The sequence below is a fragment of the Lepidothrix coronata genome, unplaced genomic scaffold (assembly GCF_001604755.1).
Source record: "Lepidothrix coronata isolate B3197 unplaced genomic scaffold, Lepidothrix_coronata-1.0 Scaffold52, whole genome shotgun sequence".
Taxonomy (NCBI): Eukaryota; Metazoa; Chordata; class Aves; order Passeriformes; family Pipridae; genus Lepidothrix; species Lepidothrix coronata.
In genome coordinates this window covers 2,718,475-2,736,633 of record NW_016690232.1, presented here as the reverse complement: position 1 = coordinate 2,736,633, position 18,159 = coordinate 2,718,475, and the positions used below count along the sequence as shown (strand labels likewise).

The following is an 18,159-nucleotide window of genomic DNA, read 5'->3' as shown; positions in this document are numbered from 1 at the left end:
GAACATCACCCTCTGTTCAAGGAAGGGCTCAGACTCTGGTGCAGTGGCACTAGAGCTGATGTAACCACCCCCATGATCCCACTCTCTCCATCCCATCCTCAGCTGCACATTTCTGCCTTCCTCTTGCATTTCCCTGGCAGTTGTAAACTCTGCACTGAGCTTGTTCATAGTGCTAACCAGACAAAAAAAGCCTGGAATGTCCCAGCAGACACCTCAACAAGGGAATATGCAAGCAGGAAGGAGTGGAAAGGTAGAAACATATCTTCCATTACTTAAATCACCTTTGGCTGTTGTGGAACCCCCTTGGGCACACCTCTCTGACAGGATGAAGCAGGGAGAGCTACATTATTGATAAGCCCACTGTGTGTTGTTGTTGGATGGCTCCCTCCTCCACATTGCCATCCCAGGTGGCTGCTCCAGCCCCCGTAGTGCAGCACATGACAAATTCCCTTGCGTCAGCTGTGGGCTGGATTGGGGAACTGATCCCACTTGAAAGAAAAATAAGTATATTTTTCTGAATAAGATTTATTCATTGATCTGTTCACCAACACATTTGCACAATCACGTAGACTGGAGCAGCTGGGGGAGCATGTGCCAGTGCAGTTAGGTGAGAATGAGTAGTACAGGATGGTAGTTTAAGGAAACAAAAAAGGCCGGGGTGGTTTTGCCCCTAAATACTTTGAATAAGTAATATCAAAGCAGAGAAACAGAGATTGACTGCTCCAAGAGGAAACCTGTAGCCAAATTACTAGTGATTTTCCTTGGTAAAGGCTGGGTCATCCTTATGCTGCTCTTAGAAGCTTGATCAGATATTTGTCAGGAGGTTGCAGTACTGCTCAGGACATATGGCAGCCCTTTTGTGTTGGAAACATCCAACTTCCTGACTCTGTGTTGCTGCATCATAGTTTGCTTACACTGCAGACAGCTGGAAAAACAGCCTGAAAAAAAGAAGCACTCCTGGGCACACTGTGTGGAGGTCAGTGCAGTCAGTACAAAGTCCTTATCCCCTTGCCAGGTACCTTTGCAACTCCAGAGTCTTGAGGCTGTACCACACCAAGAGCCTGAACTGCCAAGGGACAAACAAGGTTTTGAAGCAGTACTTGTCTCTCCTTGTCCCTTGAGGGCCTGAGCCTCCTCGGGGATGGGACATACTTGTGGTATGCAGCCCCCTTTATGTAGTGGCCTGAACCTGCTCTTTCCCAGACAAGAAATTTGTCCACGTTTGTCAACAGGAAGTTTATCTCCTTTTGTTCTTCTGTGTATTTTGTTAACTAAAGCAAAAAGCTCTTATCTTTCCCTGATTTTATCATTCCTGTGTTGCCAGAAAGGTAGTCCTTCCAGGTAGTCCCTGCTGATGAGGTAGTCTATATGATTTAACCAGATTAAATGAGCCCAGGCAAATTGTAGAAAGTAGCTTGCCCTGTCACACACAGTGACAAAGCCTGAAGCTGAATCTGTTGCTTTCTCTTTGCTTGCTATAATCACAGTTTATTAGGACACAGTTTGTGTAGAGGCACGTCCGTGTTCTGCCTTCTGGCCTTCCTGTTGACTGAGGAACTAATAGTGAGGGAGACACACAGAAACAAAACCACCCTGTGAGATATAAAAGAGGGAGATCCTGGATAATATCTGAGTTCCTTTGAAGTGAAGGATGAATAGATTAGGAGAAGTGTAATTGAATTAAAGCTACTCTTTCTTGGAGTAGATATACTTTTACCCTGGCTAAGCAATTTCCTGGGTGATTTTTTTTCCCACTTTCCAGCACCTGCTTGTCTCAGAGGGCGACACTCCACAGCTTGCTGTGAGCCAGTGCCAAGAGCCAGCATTTCTCACTCCCCTCGCCCGCCTCCGCCCCCTGCGCCCGCTCTCGGCACACACCCCGATATAGAATGACAGCACATTGCCACAATTTAAATGACACTGCCTCTGCCTCTTCAGCAGGACAGGTCCTGCAGAGAGCACCAGCCACAGCAGCTGTCCACCCTCACAAAACATCTTCATCATGGCGTATAAAGCAGCACATTTGGCCTTCAAGTCGCGCTGGCACAAGACCGACGAAGAACTCTGTCGCCACAGCATGTCCTTTGTCTTGCACAAGGCCATCCAAAATGACTTCTTTAAGTGTTACCTTTATCTGCTGGAGAAGCTTCCCCTGGGTGAGTAGCCAGTGGGCAGGAGTGTCTGTGTGTGTGTGACCGTGCTCTGGGAAGGTGTATCATGTTTTATGGTAGAGGGCAGACACATTAATGGCAGTAAGTGTAGTAGTTTAGAGAAACCCAGAATCGTTTGGCACTCTCTCTCTCTCAGCTCCCTCTGATTTAGTACCCTGTTGTTTTACCTTAGTACTCCAGGAATTGTTAGAAGAGGGCAAGGGAAAGACCAGAGTGAAAGAAAGGTTTGGTGTCTGGCAGACAGTTCCTTTTTTTGTCACCGTTTGAGTAAAACACGCTTTGACCTGTTTGGAACTTGGAAGGACAAATGCAAAACTAGCAGAGCTGACAGGCCTTACTTTCTGTTGCCTGATACATGTTTTGTTGTCATTCTGGGTGTCCTTAGCCCTGTTGTTTGTATTGTTTTGGACAAGCACTTGGAAGGTAATGATTTAAATTTTTTTTCAAGAGTCTTCTTTACCCTGATCTCTGCAGCAGGCTGTCTAGCCTAAAGTTTGTTCTCTGAGAGGAAAATGCTTCTAAAACATTTGTTTATAGACAAATTCCAGTAACAGCCTCTGGTACAGAATACCCAAGACATTTTTTTTTTTTAAGATGCAGAAAATGTATGTTCACTTTTTATGAAAATTTGACCCTGAACAAGAAAGAAAATTTCCATAGGATAATATAGCTAAAAAGTAGATTTGACTTGAGTCTGTATTACATTAGCAAGTCATTCTGTTTTAAACAGAATTATTCAGCCTACACTCAATGTCAGAACTGTAAGAATTTAAAGATGGAAAGGATGAGTCTCTGCATCTGTTAAACTGCTCTTCACAGTGAACTCTTGAGAGCTCCTTCCTAACTGACTGATCCGTTTAGGTGAGAGGATTATCTTACCTGGTTGTGTGAATGATACAGATCCCAGTGAGAACTCTGCTCAGGAGGGTAGAACTCACTAGTCCTGTAAAGAGAAAAAAGCATTTCTGTTTGTTATCTTAGTATTTTGATGGGGCTTTTTCAATGCAGCAATATCTGCAGCTATTTGAGATGAAAGGTGGAAGATAAATAGCTCTATACTTAGTGGTAGGTAGCTGTGAATGATGGACAGGAAGGAAAGATGTAAAGGAAGAGAAGTCAATTACAGGTCCATGAAGTCTCATGAAGTCTATGAAAATGTTATTCTTTCATTGTTTTGAAAATAAACACAACATATTAGAAACTGAGCAGGATTTTCTACATTGTTAACTGTTAGTGTAAGTACCAATAGATCATTTTAAGGTTAGAAAATACCATTATGACCATCTAGCTTAGTATTTCATGTAAAAGTTCTGCATTCAGCTTGTAACTTATGTCTGGGTAACAGTATGTATTTATGAAAACAAAAATATCCTGGTTTAAGGGCTTCAAATAGCTGAGAGTCCATCAGTCACCATTAAGCTGTTTCCAGGCCTAATTGCTTCACTCTTGTAAAACTATATTTTATTTCTTGTCTGAATTTTATTTGAATTTCCATTCCCAGCCAAGAAGCTGTGTAAAATGTTCCTATCAGACTAGAGATCCCCTCTGCCAGGCTTTGCATGCCCTGACTCATTGAAACTTCACTAAAGAGCTTACAAGCCTGTTGCCAGCTTATCCAAATTGCTTTGGCTCCATGGAAAATGGACTGTGAGCCCAGGCTTCCTGTGAACATGCCATATGTGTCACTCCATGGTTATTGTCACGAGGGAAAAGTGGGCATGAGGACAGGTACTGTCAGGTAGCTCGTGCACTGTGAATACACATCCAGGGAACTTCACAACATGTCAGGACTGCCATGCAGAGGCACCTACATAGGCTGGAGGAAGGAGACAGTGGGAAACTGGTACCATTCAAATTCACTCAAATTCAAAGCCAAATGCCAGGCCGTGTACCTGGAAAGAAAAATAGCAGCACCACAGGCTGGGCAGGGACTGGCTGGGGAGCAGCCCCACTGGTTGGGTTTTGCTGGGCAGCAACTGAACGTGAAGCAGCAGCGTGTCCTGGCAGCAGAGGCAGCCACCAGTATCCCGGGATGTTATAACAAAGGCATGGCTGGGAGATCAAGGGGAGTGATTATCCCCTTGTCTGCAGCAGTCATTGGACCACATTTGTGGAGTGTTGAACTCCCGATGCAGGAAGTGACCTGGAGCAAGCTGGATGGACCTCCAGGGTGGTGGGGGAACTGGAGCTCATGCCCTGTGAAGACAGACTAAGGGAATGGGGAATGTTCAGCCAGAGGGGAGACCAAACATCACCTTGCTAGTACCTACAAGAAGATCATGAAGAAGATGAAGCTGAGCTCTGCGTAGAGGCAGGAGGACAAGAGACAGTGGCTATAAATCAAAATAAAAGTAGTTCAGACTGGGTATAAGGAAAAACTCCTTTTCTGAGAGGACAGTCAGGCATTGGAACAGGTTGCTTGGTGAAGTTATGCAATTGTCTGTCACTGGAGGCTTTCTAAATCTAGCTGAATAAAGTCCTGGGGAACCTCGTCTGCTGTCATGTCTGTCCCTGCTTTGAGCATAAATTGGATTAAATCTCCTGAGGTGCCTTCCAACCTGGATTATCCTGTGATCCAGTGCTGCAATGGAAAGGACAGAATGTGGCAGGTCTGAACATCTTTGCAGAATGACATTTTCCAGTTCAGTTCAAAGTAGAGCTGAGCAGAATGGAACTGAACTTCTCAGGCTTCAAGACTAGATCCAGATATCTCTGTGTAAACAGTATATTAAACAACTAAAGCAGCACTTTAGTCGTTTAGCAGAAGACTGTGACCTAGCAGGGTAGTTAAGCATGTCCTTAACCCTAAGCATGAATAATAATGCTGAAATCAAGCCTCACATTGAATCTTGCAGTGCTGCCCAGGGTCAGCAAGGTACAAAGCTTCCTTCAAGCTATGCTAACTCCATGCTCCCCCCACTCCACTGCCAGGTTCAGTGGTGGAGCACTTTCAGTCATGTTTACTTAGGAGCTGAGCATATCTGGTATCACAGCCTGTTAAGAGAAACATGTCACTTTTACAGACCAGGGTAACATTTATAAATAAAAGACATGAGTAACTTTAGGCCCTGGTCCAACAATGTACTTAAATGTGTGTGAGTGCCCTTAAGCCCAGTGGACTTTAATGGAGCTACTCAGATGCTGGAAATTATGCACATGTTTACATGGGCTGTGGGACTCGGTGCCAGTGGGGTGAGATCTGCAGTGGAAAACTTAGATGATCCATCCCTGGAGACAAATATTCCTGTGTGTGAGGCACGTGTCTGTAAGTAAAATCTGCTCTGGGGGCGGGATGATGTTCATCCTCTATAAAACAGAATTTACATGGTTCTTAGACCACAGCTGAGAGGTAAATTCTACCCTGCACACAGATAACTATTTTTCAACTGATGCACAAAGCAGATGTTGCATTTAGAAGGGAACACTCAGCCAAACTGGAATTAGTTCAGTATCTTGCAGAAAGCAGTTGGAGCCACTAAATAATGTTCAGAAATAAAAACTTCAGAAAAATTACTTGCAGCATTTACTTCTGCCAGGGAAATTTAGCTGAGTAAGCCCTGCAACCAGGAACTGTAGGCCAGTGTACTGCAGGTTGGGATTGCACCCGAAATTCTTTATTAAGTGGTTGGTTTCTTTAAAGATTTGGACCAGATGCACTGGAATACAACATTTTTAACTGATCCATAAGGAAATATTAGAGATAATGTTTTGGACTTTGCAGGGCAGAAGGCTCAGGTGGGTTGTGTCTGTCTAGTTCACGCATTGGCATTCAGCTGTAGATCACCACTCTGCATCCAGACTGTGTTTGCAGTGACTGAAAATTATTAATGTCTCATGACTGGAGTGACCTTTAGGGAGCCAGTTCCTGCCCTCAGCCTGATTTTGCAGTGGGTTTGCTTTAACTGTCTCCACTTGGGGGACTTGCCAGCAGATTCAGCCAAGGGACAACTGTGCCATGGAAAAGGTTTCTTCTTACTTTACTGGAAATACATTTCTAACCTTAAATCTTACAAGTTACCTGCCTTAACACAGAAAACCTCATATGTTAGACAGCTGCCCACTCTATAATGTCTGAGAGCCTCCATCGTCCTATCTTGCCCTTGCCCTACTTTACAGAGTTCATTGAACTCAGGCTGTGTATCTGTAACAGGCCTCACAAGTATTTCATTTCCTGATGCACAAGATAGTCCCACATGGGTCATGGAAAGGGAGATGCCTCTGGCTAGATAGGCCCTGTGATGAGGGGGAGACATGCTGGAGCAGGGCTGCAGCACTGAGTGCCACCAAGGACTTGTAGTGCCTCCATGCACTTCTCTTTTGGGGTAGATTCCTGCAAGCTGCAAAGCTCCCTCTCCCTGTGGATCTGCTGCTGGAGCTGCATGCCAGGCAGAGCTTCAAGGCAGACCAGGGGGGAGGCTGATTGGCTGTGTCTGGAAAATTGGGTTGTGCATTGGGAGACTTGGCAGTGCTGCAAATTCCTGAAAGGGAGGAGTAACACTGAGGGAGCAAGAGGTGAAAATCACCTCTAGAAATCTCACACTGCGTGAGTGAGACTGTGGGTCCACAGGAGAAGACTTTGAGTACAGTGCCAGTCTTTATGTTAGCCTGTGTCCTTGCATGCCCTCGGGTGGGAGACGTGCATAAAAAGATCTTTGCACAGTTTCATGCGTGGAGAAGCCCCTGTGGATGCTGACCCAGAGCTGGTTTTGGATGCCAGCACGTAAGGCAGGGCTCTGGGGCCCCAGCTGGCCTGGGAGGAGCTGCAGTCAGCTGGTGTGTGCATGCAAGTCCCGGCAGGAATCCTGCAAGCCTGATACTGGTTCTGAGTGAGAAATCTGAGAGCACACACTACAGATCTGCTATCCTGGACAGCATATCGTCCCCATGTGTTGCCTCGGGTCAGGCTCATGTTTTGAGTAGAAGGACTCTGAATATTTGTTGTTCATGCTGTCCTGTTGTGCAGACAGCCTGTAAAAGCCTTTCCCTTCAATTTAACAAAATGGGATAAATCACTGTCCCTTGACAGGTCCATTAAACAAGCCCTGGAATCATCACTGGACTCTTACATGGAAGATCTTGCAAAGCCACCATGCAGGGATTCAGTTCTGTTCACCAGACAGGCTGGCCTCTGAAATGGAGCAAAAGGAGACACACAGAAGACAAGATGTTGCCACTCCTGGGGAAAGATGGAGATCACTTACTGGAAGAATCACAGCCACCAATGGAGTCCTTTTCCCAGGCTCTGGGAACCACCCTGGCCAAGTTGTGCTGGGGATTGGCTGCTGCCCCCTTTGTATTAATTTCTTCAGCTAAATGGTTTCTTCTGAGTATGTGAATATAATCAGAGTGTGTAAAACTCTCAGGTTTGACCCTTGCTGGGCTCAGTGCTTCTTGTGGTATAAATTTCTCAGGCATAACATAAATGTGTAATGGATTAAAGCTTTAATAGTATCCGTTCAGCAGTTGACTTAAGCAGGTGATGACAAGAGGGGCTGTAATGCTGCTTTTGTTGGATGAAGGATATGCCGGGCATGCTGCTTATGTGTAACCCAATAGCACTATTCTGTTAGTGGTCCTTGGTGGTAATTATTCCCCATCCCACTTCCTTTGTCCCCCCCCTCATTTGCCTCCAAAATGTCATTCTCCTGCTGAGGATGGGCAGGCACACACTTATCATTCCCTGCTGAGCTTGCTTGCCCTCAATAAATACATTCCAGGCTTATATTCAGGGCCTCTGGCCTAACTCTCATCCCCTGTGTGGAGGGCATAATTCCTGCTCCCCAGCTGGCATAAGCAAGGCATGGCCTGTTCAGACCCTTTCCAGCAGTGATTGGCAGTGCTCCTGGGGAAGTTTAAAGATGCAGTGACCAGGCACTGCTCCCTGGCCCTGCTGTGTGTGCAGTGGCTGGGAGATCTCCCTTCCTCTTGTTATTAACCCAAAAGGTGTTTGCTGCTGGATCATTTCCAGTTCCTCGAGCACACAGGGAACCTGCAGCAGAGCTGGTCTCACACTGCAAGGTGGTGCTCACAAGGAATTGTTCCCAGTGTGACTCTATCCCTCCTTATTACTTGGCATTCTCTGTCAGGCTCGCAGTTGTGTTTGTGTTGGAAGGTCTGTCATGCACACAGGAAAATGCCTGGGCACTTGTATGTGCACGTGGGATAGTCAGAGGGGGTGGTTTCCGAGCAAATTTTATAGCCTGCCTTAATCCAAACTTCTGAGCTGCAAAACACAACTGCTTTGGATATGCTGATGCACAACAAATATAGGAGAACCCAGGATGCAGAGGATAGACCTCAGCTTTTTAAAAGATAGGGGGAAATAGCCCTTTAGCCAGCAAAGCTCACGGGTTTTAATAAAACAAGCTTTAAACTACTGATTGCTTTATATTACCATCAAAGTAGCCAAGCAATGAAAAGAAACATCCAAGCCTCTGGCACACAGGAACCTTCCAGTATATCACCCACTCATTACCTTGCTCCTTGATCTGTGACAGATGAAAATTTAGGACTGTCTCTCCTAAATTCTCTCCCCTCCTGTATACCTATCTAGGCCTGAGACTATCATCTGTGCCTTGGTTCAGCTTACTTGCAGTGCCACAGGCTGTACAGTATCACTAAAAATAAACCAGAGCAAGTGCCTCATTCATCCACTCTCCTCTTGGTGCACTCTCTGTGCAGCTGTCAATGGCTGGAAAGCATATCTGGAAATCTGCACAACAGTGAGGTTTGTGATTACAGAAATGATGACTCTGGATAGCAATAAATGCCACCCACAGCTTTTCCGGGAAAATTCAGACTCCTTGCTCTCTTTGGTGTGTGTGTTCACTTCAAACTTGAAATGATCTTGCACTGACATGAACACATATAAGGATGACAAAAGTGCCCTCTGAGCCTGGGAGGCACTGAATTTGCCCAAGAAAGACTGTGTCCCTTCAAGGTCTCCTAGGGTTAAATCCAACACCTTTCCTTCCACCGTTGCTTCAGACACAGGTCTGGTGGTTTGAAGGCTCAACTTCAGTTCATACATCTTTGTCATTGTGCCATTAACTAAACCAGAAATATCTGTCATTAACAATAAAATAGTGATTTATCTGCTTGCAGTGAAACTTTATGCTTTGACAAGTCAAGTCATCAATGGGGAGATGCAGTTCTACGCCAGGGCCAAGCACTTCTACCGGGATGTGCCAGCCACGGAAGAGGGAATGATGGGAGACTACATCGAGCTCTCCAACACAGACGTTGAATCCTCCAGGGAATTTCTCAGGAAGTTTGTTGGGGTGAGTCATCTAATCTCATCTTCTGCAAGAAGGAGTGGTGATGTGTCAAAATGACATGCACAGTGCCCAGTCACATCTGTTTTAAATGGCTCCAGATATGCATTTTGCCTGTTCTTGCATCATTATTTACCTGTTTCACATCCTTTTGTCTAAAGCTGCAGTGAGGATTGTGCAAGGAGTTCTTAGGGGTGTGTTTGAATGGAGGAGTAATTCTCAGTGCAGGACTGGGACCTTTCATGGTAAAACCCTTGCTGGCTTCAGCAGCAGATTTGTCTGTGCAAATTCCTGCAGTCCATTTGGGAAAGTAGCTGAGACTAAATGCCAAGTTTCTGGTTTGACTATTTGTAGATATTTCTGAGAATGCTGCAACAAAACCCAGCCCTCCCCTCCCCATTTGAAATATATAGAATAGGCTACACATTAGCAAAATATTTTTTCTTGAACATTCCAGTGTCACTGAGGACCATTTCAGGCAGATTACTAAAGGTCTGTAAACATCTTCAAAGGTCTGCTTTGACCTGAGTTGCAGAGAGATGCCAAGTGGGATTTTAAGACCAACATCACTTTGATCCTTAGGTTTCTAAAAATCTTGTTCGTTCCTAAACGTGTGTTTGGTAATCTGAAATTCTTTAGAAGTGTGGCCTGATGGTTTCCTAACTGCCCTTCCCTCTTCACGGGGGAAGAGCCCACTAAATTAGCTCAACAACAGTATTAGATGCTACAAAATCCACAAAACTACAGGAAAACAAATGTCTTAAGTCCTCCTGCTGACCAAATGACTAGTTCTGTATGATGCTACCATAGATCTTTAATTTTCTGCTCCAGTGTACAAATTTGGGATAGCCAGATGACCTTTTTTAGCCTTAATGATCCACTGGGGAAAAAACCGTTCAATAGGTTAATTAGATGTTGTGTATGGAGAAAAAAAAAGGATACAGTTGAAATGGATTGGGATGGAAAATGAGTGTGGCTTAACACAAAATAGAAATCCTGCATAGCAAGTGATGGCAAAGTTTGCTGTACCTGATAGAGGGAGGCTTTTGGAGCCGTGAGCCAGCAGAGCACAAGTGAGCAGCTACGTTTTTTTTATGTTAACAGTCGTTTGTGTCAATGCCAATGCAAAAAAAAAGGCTTTTCAGAGCCTCAGTGCATCACCACGCTTTCTACACACACCAAATAAGATAGAAAGGAGGTTCAGTGAGGAGCTGAACGTGATGGTGACATTTCTGAATGACATTTCTGAAAATGGCATTTGCAGAAAAAACGAAATGCGGTCGAGGCACATTCCTTAAATTTTATAGGAGACTTGTTTTAAGGACATTTGTGGAATTCAAGTGGTGCATAACTGTGTGCTCAGGGAAGGATTTCACGCTTCCTAGACATCACATGGAGTTGGCTCCCTGAGCGGCAGGTTTGTATCACACTCTTACACTTTCCCATCTCCAAGACCCAAAAAGGAAAGAAGTACAGTCTGTAGCAGAGTTTCACATGCCAAAGAGAAGTCATACCCAATGCATCAGGTGTGATGACAGATACAGAATACTCCAGAGCAGAACTCCTATAATTAGCCAGGGATAGAAAGGATACTCTGAATGGCCAAGATCAAACAAGGAAAAAAAAAAAACAAAAAAAGAAACAGAAAGGAATCTGCTCGTTTTGCTTATTTTGCTGATTTAATTTGTTAAAGCTTGTCCTCTGTTGAGGTGCAGTCAATTGGTTATGTTACTCATGGTTTATTTTCCTTTCTCACTGCTGAAATTTGAATCCTGCTCCACCAGATACAGATATTTACTGGCTGTCTGTAGCAGTGACTTTATCCTAAATCTGATTTGAGTTATGTCTTACCAAGTTTATGGCTCTATGAAAAGGTGTTTTGTCCAATAAGGTGATCAAGATAGAGAAAGCCCAATCTTCTGCTTCACCCTAATATAAACTATAATTTCTTTTTAAGAGAAGTTTAACAAAATTGGAAAATAGGAAAATTAATTTCAGATCAGCTAAACAATTTTTTATTGTTTTACCCTCTGAAGAACTTTTCCCTTTGTTTTCAAGAGTTCAAGTCAGTTCCAAAATAAAAAATGCTCTTTAGAAACGAAAAGTTGACAAGTTTGGTTTCTTTTTTCCTTGAAAGTCATGAAAAAGAAGTCTTTTGACATTTTCAACATTCTTTCCCATGTTCTTTTGGCTATAACTATTCTCTAGATTTGAAATACCAGTTTCACAGAGAGTTTTATTCTTCAAAAACTTTATATTCTGGCAAAACTAGTGCTCCTTGAAAAACAGTTGCCCGGTTCCACTCAAATTACCCCTCTTGAGTCAGTTTGGCTGGTGTGGAAATGCCACACAGTGACATTTCCCTTCCATGACTGATGTTGCATACCTTCAGGTATGGCATTTCTTAGCATGATTCTTAGCACCACTGTAAACTGAGCTACAGAGTTCTGTACCATTGGAGAATTTATCTTGCCTGGGCACATGGAAGGAATTACAGAAAGGACTGAGAACTTCACTTATATTTTAGCCTGTCTCCCTCCCAGGCGAGTCAAACGGAGTTGAAAGTGCCACTGTGCTCAAGTTAAGAGGTTTTATGTGTGTGTGGGCAGAACTCAAACCAAGAGCAACATGCCTTGAGCCAAGAGTGCTGTGCAGACAAGCTCCAGGCTGTCTCAGGTACAGCCCTACATGAAGGGTTATCAGCAGAGCTCCAGCCCTGGATATTTATGGCAGTGTGTTAATGCCAGGTAAAGCCTTGATGTCCACACAGACACTGTGTTTTCAAGTGCCTAATCCAGAGGTAGTGAGTAAAAAAGAAAATAAAGAAAACAAAGAAACCATTAATTCAGGAACAGTTGTGAGCTATAGGTGTGTAAAATAATACAGAAGGAGGTTATGTTAACTTTATAGCTCCCTTTCTGCCCTAAACCCTTTCTCCCTTTCTAGCCTCCAGTTCATCTGCCTCATTGGTTACTTGCTGAATTAAAAGCTTCTTGAAAGTGATTTTTCTCCTATTTGATCAGGATAATGGAAGAGATGTTGTTGAAAACATGCTTTTTTTTGTTTTAATTTAGAAGGAAAACTACTATGATTTTTATCCATTTCTTGAGCTCTGATTTCCTTTTTATCCTACATACCTACATTTCCTTCCTGCCCTTCCAAGACCTGGAGTAGCATCAAGAACATATTCCACAGCTCTTTTATCCCTAAGGAAATTTTTGGCCATCCTATTTAGCTTTACAGAAGAATTTGTGGGTGAATATGTGTCCTAAAGGGTGGTGATTCTGTGGGGAGGCAGGTAGTCAGAGGAGCAGTCAGTCTTAAATTTTGAAGCCTGTTCTGGCTTACAGTTCTCACTTATATTATTTTTTTTAAATAAAGAGTCTGATTTTCAACTCAATTAGACTTTTGGGAAAATGATTGCCTTCCAAAGAAAATGTTAATACTCCGTCAAAGCCCTGAGCACTTCCAAACTGAAAATATATTAGCTGAACATGGAATTATGTCAACATTTTCATTACAAACGGAGCCGTGGTTTTTCACAAGGCTTCTCAGCTGACTGCCTGATGCTCTCGCTCCTTTTCAGCGAAGTGTGGGATCGAACTTCATCTCCCATGATTGTTCCCTTTCCTTCCTCTCGATGGCAAACAGAGGTGTGTCATCAGAGGTCCTTGCTGTGACATATCATGGGAGATGAATTCCCTGTTTTGAGTGAGCTGCTGTGATTGTAGATTCTCTGAATCACAAATGTTGAGGGAGTTACGTGGCTTTTTGTCGAATTCTGGCGGTTGTTTTGGTAAATCCTCCCAGTTTTCTCACCAGGTTTCTCAGAGACTTTTACATGATCAGATCACTAGACCAGCATGTGCCTGCTGGCAAACAGTATGGAAAACCACCTTGTAGAGATCCAAGACACAGTTCCTTCTCCTTTCATGAGCTCCTTGTTACAGCTTAGTCTGGTCCTCAGGAAAAGCCACGTGCTCCTAAGTGCAGCCTGTGAATGAGCAATGGCTCCCATTTTCTGGCTACCTACAAACAGGTAGTCTCCAGAGTCCTGTAGGGTTGAAGGCTTGTGGACTCTTGCACACATCAGGAGATTAATCTTCCTGGTATACAAATTGGGACCAGCAGCCCTGGGGACTGGTGAGAGCCCTTGAGATGCCTGTGCTCTTTCTACAGTTACTCCATGTAATCGGATGCTCAGCTGGGCTATTCATAGTCATGTCATTGACAGTGCTGTCCTTTGACCTTAATAATCTACTGAATTACCCACTGAAGCAAGGCCAGAAAAGTGTGAGTTACATGATTTATGCTTGATCATTACAGAGGGGGTCTCCCAATAAGTAGGAAGAGCAAGACTTTTCCTGGGCTTATTTCCTTTCAGAGCAGTGAAGTTGCAGCAGGGACTTTGGCCCATAGCTTTCACTTCAGCTCGGTTCCAGGGGACAGGGAAAAGGTGTTTACATTTGCTTTTAATGTATTTGTTCAACAGATAACTTTGGCCAGGGGAGCTCCAATCCCACACTCAGTGCCTGTGCAGACTTAGAATTTCTGTTTTACAGGACAACAGCAGGCTCTTAAGAGCCTTTTTATAGCTAGAATGGAAGCTTTAGGGGTGAAATACAGCTTTCATTATAAAGCTCCTTTTACAGCACTTATTATTTTCTCATCGCCTTAGCCTTTGTACCATGTTTTTTCATGTCTGATCTCTGTCCAAAGATGACATTTATGAAGAAAAAAGGAACAGTTAAGCAAAATCTATTCAATCATCTTTCTTGTTGCTATGCCTAAAAGAAATTCTGTATATGCTCCAGCCAAAACTTTGTGAGCTGTCACACATTACCTACCACTCCAAGATCTTTGTTCAAACACAGCTTGTTTTAAGAACTGCATCCCTGATCCCAGGGATTTTGTGTATCTGCAGAAATGTCTGTGGGAACCTTGGGAGTTCTGTGCTGCAGAAGTTACTGCTTGCATGCACTATTTGGGATATGCTTCCTTTTCTGTTAAGCCTTTACAGGGCTCAGAATGAGGCTTATCTAGCCATGCAGTCGGCTGTCAGGTGTGAATATTTGAAGTTGCAAGGACTTTACAAGGAGCAGTGGATCCTCTGAGAATGCAAGGAGCTTCTGAAAGACTTTTTCTCTTCTTGTACGAAGCAAAAACTTAAAATCCAGTAAGGAAATCCCCTCAGCAGCAGCCTGGGAATGTGGCAGCCCAGCTCGGCTCACACAGCGGTACCCAGGGCTGGATTGATTCTTACCAATCTTGCAACAGCCCTGCAGAAAAAAGGAGACAAGATCTGGTGGGCTAAAGGCCCTAGTGGATAACACAGTTGCTGTGATCTTTCAGGTGTGGTGTTTTTCAGATTTCAGATTCTTTTCTCGTGTCCCACAGGGGGTGGGGAAGGCCGGCACCAACCGCGCCCTGGACTGCGGCTCTGGGATAGGTCGTATCAGCAAACACGTCCTGCTGCCGGTTTTCAAGAGCGTGGAACTGGTGGATATGATGGAGAATTTCCTGGCCGAGGTCCCGAACTACCTGCAGGGCAAGGAGGACAGAGTAGAGATGTATTATTGCAAAAGCCTCCAGGAATTCACTCCAGCCCCACAGAGATACGACGTCATCTGGATTCAGTGGGTTTCAGGTTAGTTCAGCATCATTCATCCAGCCCCACGTCTCAGAGAATATACAGCCTGTGCTCAAGTTTATGCTCAAGAATGGTGCAGCTGTAAAGGGAGGTTCTCAGACTTTTGGGACTGCTTCCTAAAATATCACAAGAGGCTTCTGAGAGTTCCCCCAAGCCACGTGCACACTGGGTACAAATTAAGTGGTTTTTTTCAGGTGAGGTACTGGAGGAAGGTTCCTGGAAAGCAGCCTGGATGTTAAGGTGCAGCTGAGGAGGAGGCCTTATATATGGGTTTTCTTGAGCAGGAATCCTGCTTCTTACTTGCCCTTGCTGCAGACAGATACACCAATGCCTGTAAATCAGATCATGTCTTATACATGCACTGATACTTATTAAACAGATTCCCTTAGCTATGTCCCACAGCAGACTCTCCTATAAGAAATATCTGATGTTTCTGCTGCAGTGAATATCCTGCAGCATTTAGAGCAACAGACTGGCAATCAGATAATGTGAGCCATGTTTCTTACATGTGTAAGAAAGAAAATAATTTTTCCTAGCAAACTTGCTGCAGAAAGAAGGTTTTCTCCTAATCTGTGGATCAAAGTGTCCATGATGCATTTGCAGCTGGCAGAAGGCATTATTTTAAAGGACAAGAGGACGTCTGAGCAACTCCTTTTATCCAAAACACTGGAGATAGTTTCTTGCTAGACAAAAAGAAAGATAAAGGTAGAGAGATTAGCACAGGAGATGGTTTTATTCAGGAACACTTACTTGTCCTTTACACACAGTCTTAAAGTGTAATGAAACTGAGCTGCTTAGAACAAGTCTTTACAGCTGTACAAGCAAACCAGTATCATTTTCCTTTGTGTTTTTGCTTTTCTTGAATAACGAGTCATTGCAGTAAATGTAGCTCTTGTCTCATCTTTTGAGCAAATCTGAGTCAACCTGAGGATGAATGAGCTCAGACCTGTCCCACGCTCTGCTGGTCAGCTTTGTGTGCCTTTTGTTTGACATAGACACGTATCTGAATCTTCTTCCTCCATCAAATTCAAGGAAATAGTAATTATCTTAGTCATTAATCCATGTTTCACACATGAGAATTCTCATTTTGATCTTCTCTGAGCCCTACACCACTGTCCTCAGCATAACAGAAGTCCTGATCTTTGAGAAGGAAGGATAAAACCCAGCATCTCCATAACATATTGAAAAAAGTACTACTTATAAATGTATGCCTATATGCAGAAATCCCAGAAGTATGGAGTAGTACAAAGAGTTCAATTAGCAGGTCTTGCATTCCTCGTTGCATCTTTGATCCAGAACTCCATTGAAGGGTACATAATGTTACACAAAGTCATAGAGATTTTTAGCATTAAAAGACAGAATGGATTAGTTATTACCTATTTGGATTGTCTGGATTACCTGTTAGATTATCTAGTTTGACCTACTCTATATCACAAACCATTATATTCATTTCTTTACCCTTGTACTGAGTCACTAGTTTGTGTTCAATTAAAATATATCTTGAGAAGTTCAACCACTTGATTTGAGGTCTTCAAGAGGTGGTAAACACCACTTCTGTTGGTAGTTTCCAATGGGTAATTGCTTACACTGTTAAGCAGTTGTCACTTATTCCCAATATGAATTTGTCTGGCTCCAGCTTCCTGCCACTGATTCTTATTATGGCTTTAACCACCAGATTAAAGAACCCTTCAGCACCCAGTATTTTCTCCACTGTCCACATCTGTTGCTACTACTAACATGGTTCCTAAATCTTGATTTGAGTTTATATCTGTTGATCTCATTGATTTGCCCAACTTTTCGTAATTAAATCTGTCGGGACTAGAACTCCTGCAATGAACAGAGTGTGGAGACTCAGGTCAAGGCACCATTCTGATGTGTACAGGGGGGGGTCTGGGTGGTTACCAGTGATCTATTTTCCATCTTTTCACCTGTAGGATATCTGACAGATAAAGATCTCCTGGAGTTTCTCATCCGGTGCCAGAATGGCTTGAAGGCTAATGGTGTTATCATTCTCAAGGACAATGTAGCCAGGGAGGGCTGTACCCTGGATTGCCTGGACAGCAGCGTGATCCGAGACCTGAACATCCTCCACAGCCTCATTGAAATGAGCGGGCTCACCATCCTGCGGGAGGAGAGGCAGGAGGGATTCCCTGAGCAGTGTGTCCCTGTCTGGATGTTGGCCATGCAGAAAGGCCCTGGCCATTCCTGATTGCCTAGTGGAACTGCAGAGACTGGACTATGGGTGAACCACTGGACTGGGAAGAAGAAAAGCATCTGTTGGAATACTCCTAACCATGCACTGCTGCTGCTGCAGCTCTAGGGCAGCAACTCCTGAAGGGTCAGGAGAGAATTACAATGGAGTCAGCTTCTCCAGGGAATTGTCTGCTTCTGAATCCTGCCCGCTTCGTCATTCTTTCCATTTTTAAAAGTCTTTCTAACAGCTCCTTGTTGGATCTCTCTTTCATTAAGGAGTCAATACTGGATAAAACTTAACTAGTAGAAAATAATTAGGTCTGAATTTTCTGTAGTTGCTAATACATTTTGGAGTGTTCTGTATGAGGTGTTAAATAAGCCTGGTTTTTACTATAGCACTTAAATCTTCTTGGAATTTAAGAGGGTTGTGTCAGATCACTGAAGCAGGAAATTCAAATAACTTCTTGGAAAACTGAACCCAAATTTTGACTGTTCTCACTGTCTGTACTTTAAAATATTTAAACCAAAAATCTAAGGGAAGTTTTATCTTTTTGTTGGCATCAGCTATGCAGTTAATTTATTTTTTTCATTTCTGTCAATTTGGACAATAAACCAACCTGGTTAATTTTCCATTTTCAGGAACTACTTCATCTTCCTGATGTTTCTGCCACAGAACAATAGTGGTGCATAAGGGATTTCACACTCTGGGGGAGAACTTAGCTGACAAATATATGCATGTTTGCATTGAAATTTTGTGAAAAGCTTGCCCCACAAATTACATTCTGGAAAATATTTTTTTCAAAATGTTCACAGTGGAAACCACTTGAAAGCTTCTCTTTATTATTCATACCACTGTGCCTTTCTTTCTTTC

General features: G+C 43.5%; 1 protein-coding gene across 4 annotated transcripts in view; it reads left to right on the top strand.

The window, feature by feature from the left end:
* The window catches only part of METTL11B (methyltransferase like 11B), a 30,487-nt gene extending 12,557 nt beyond the window's left edge, over positions 1–17,930 (top strand). For 2 of the 4 annotated variants that reach the window (XM_017815916.1, XM_017815917.1), the window contains exons 3-5: positions 9,276–9,451; positions 14,843–15,092; positions 17,030–17,304. In XM_017815916.1, coding sequence (XP_017671405.1) covers positions 9,276–9,451; positions 14,843–15,092; positions 17,030–17,304 — 701 coding nt within the window. Of the gene's footprint in view, positions 1–1,938; positions 2,157–9,275; positions 9,452–14,842; positions 15,093–17,029 lie in introns of those variants that run through there. The other 2 variants (XM_017815915.1, XM_017815913.1) reach the window with 2 other exon arrangements.
* The last annotated feature ends 229 nt before the right edge of the window (positions 17,931–18,159 follow it).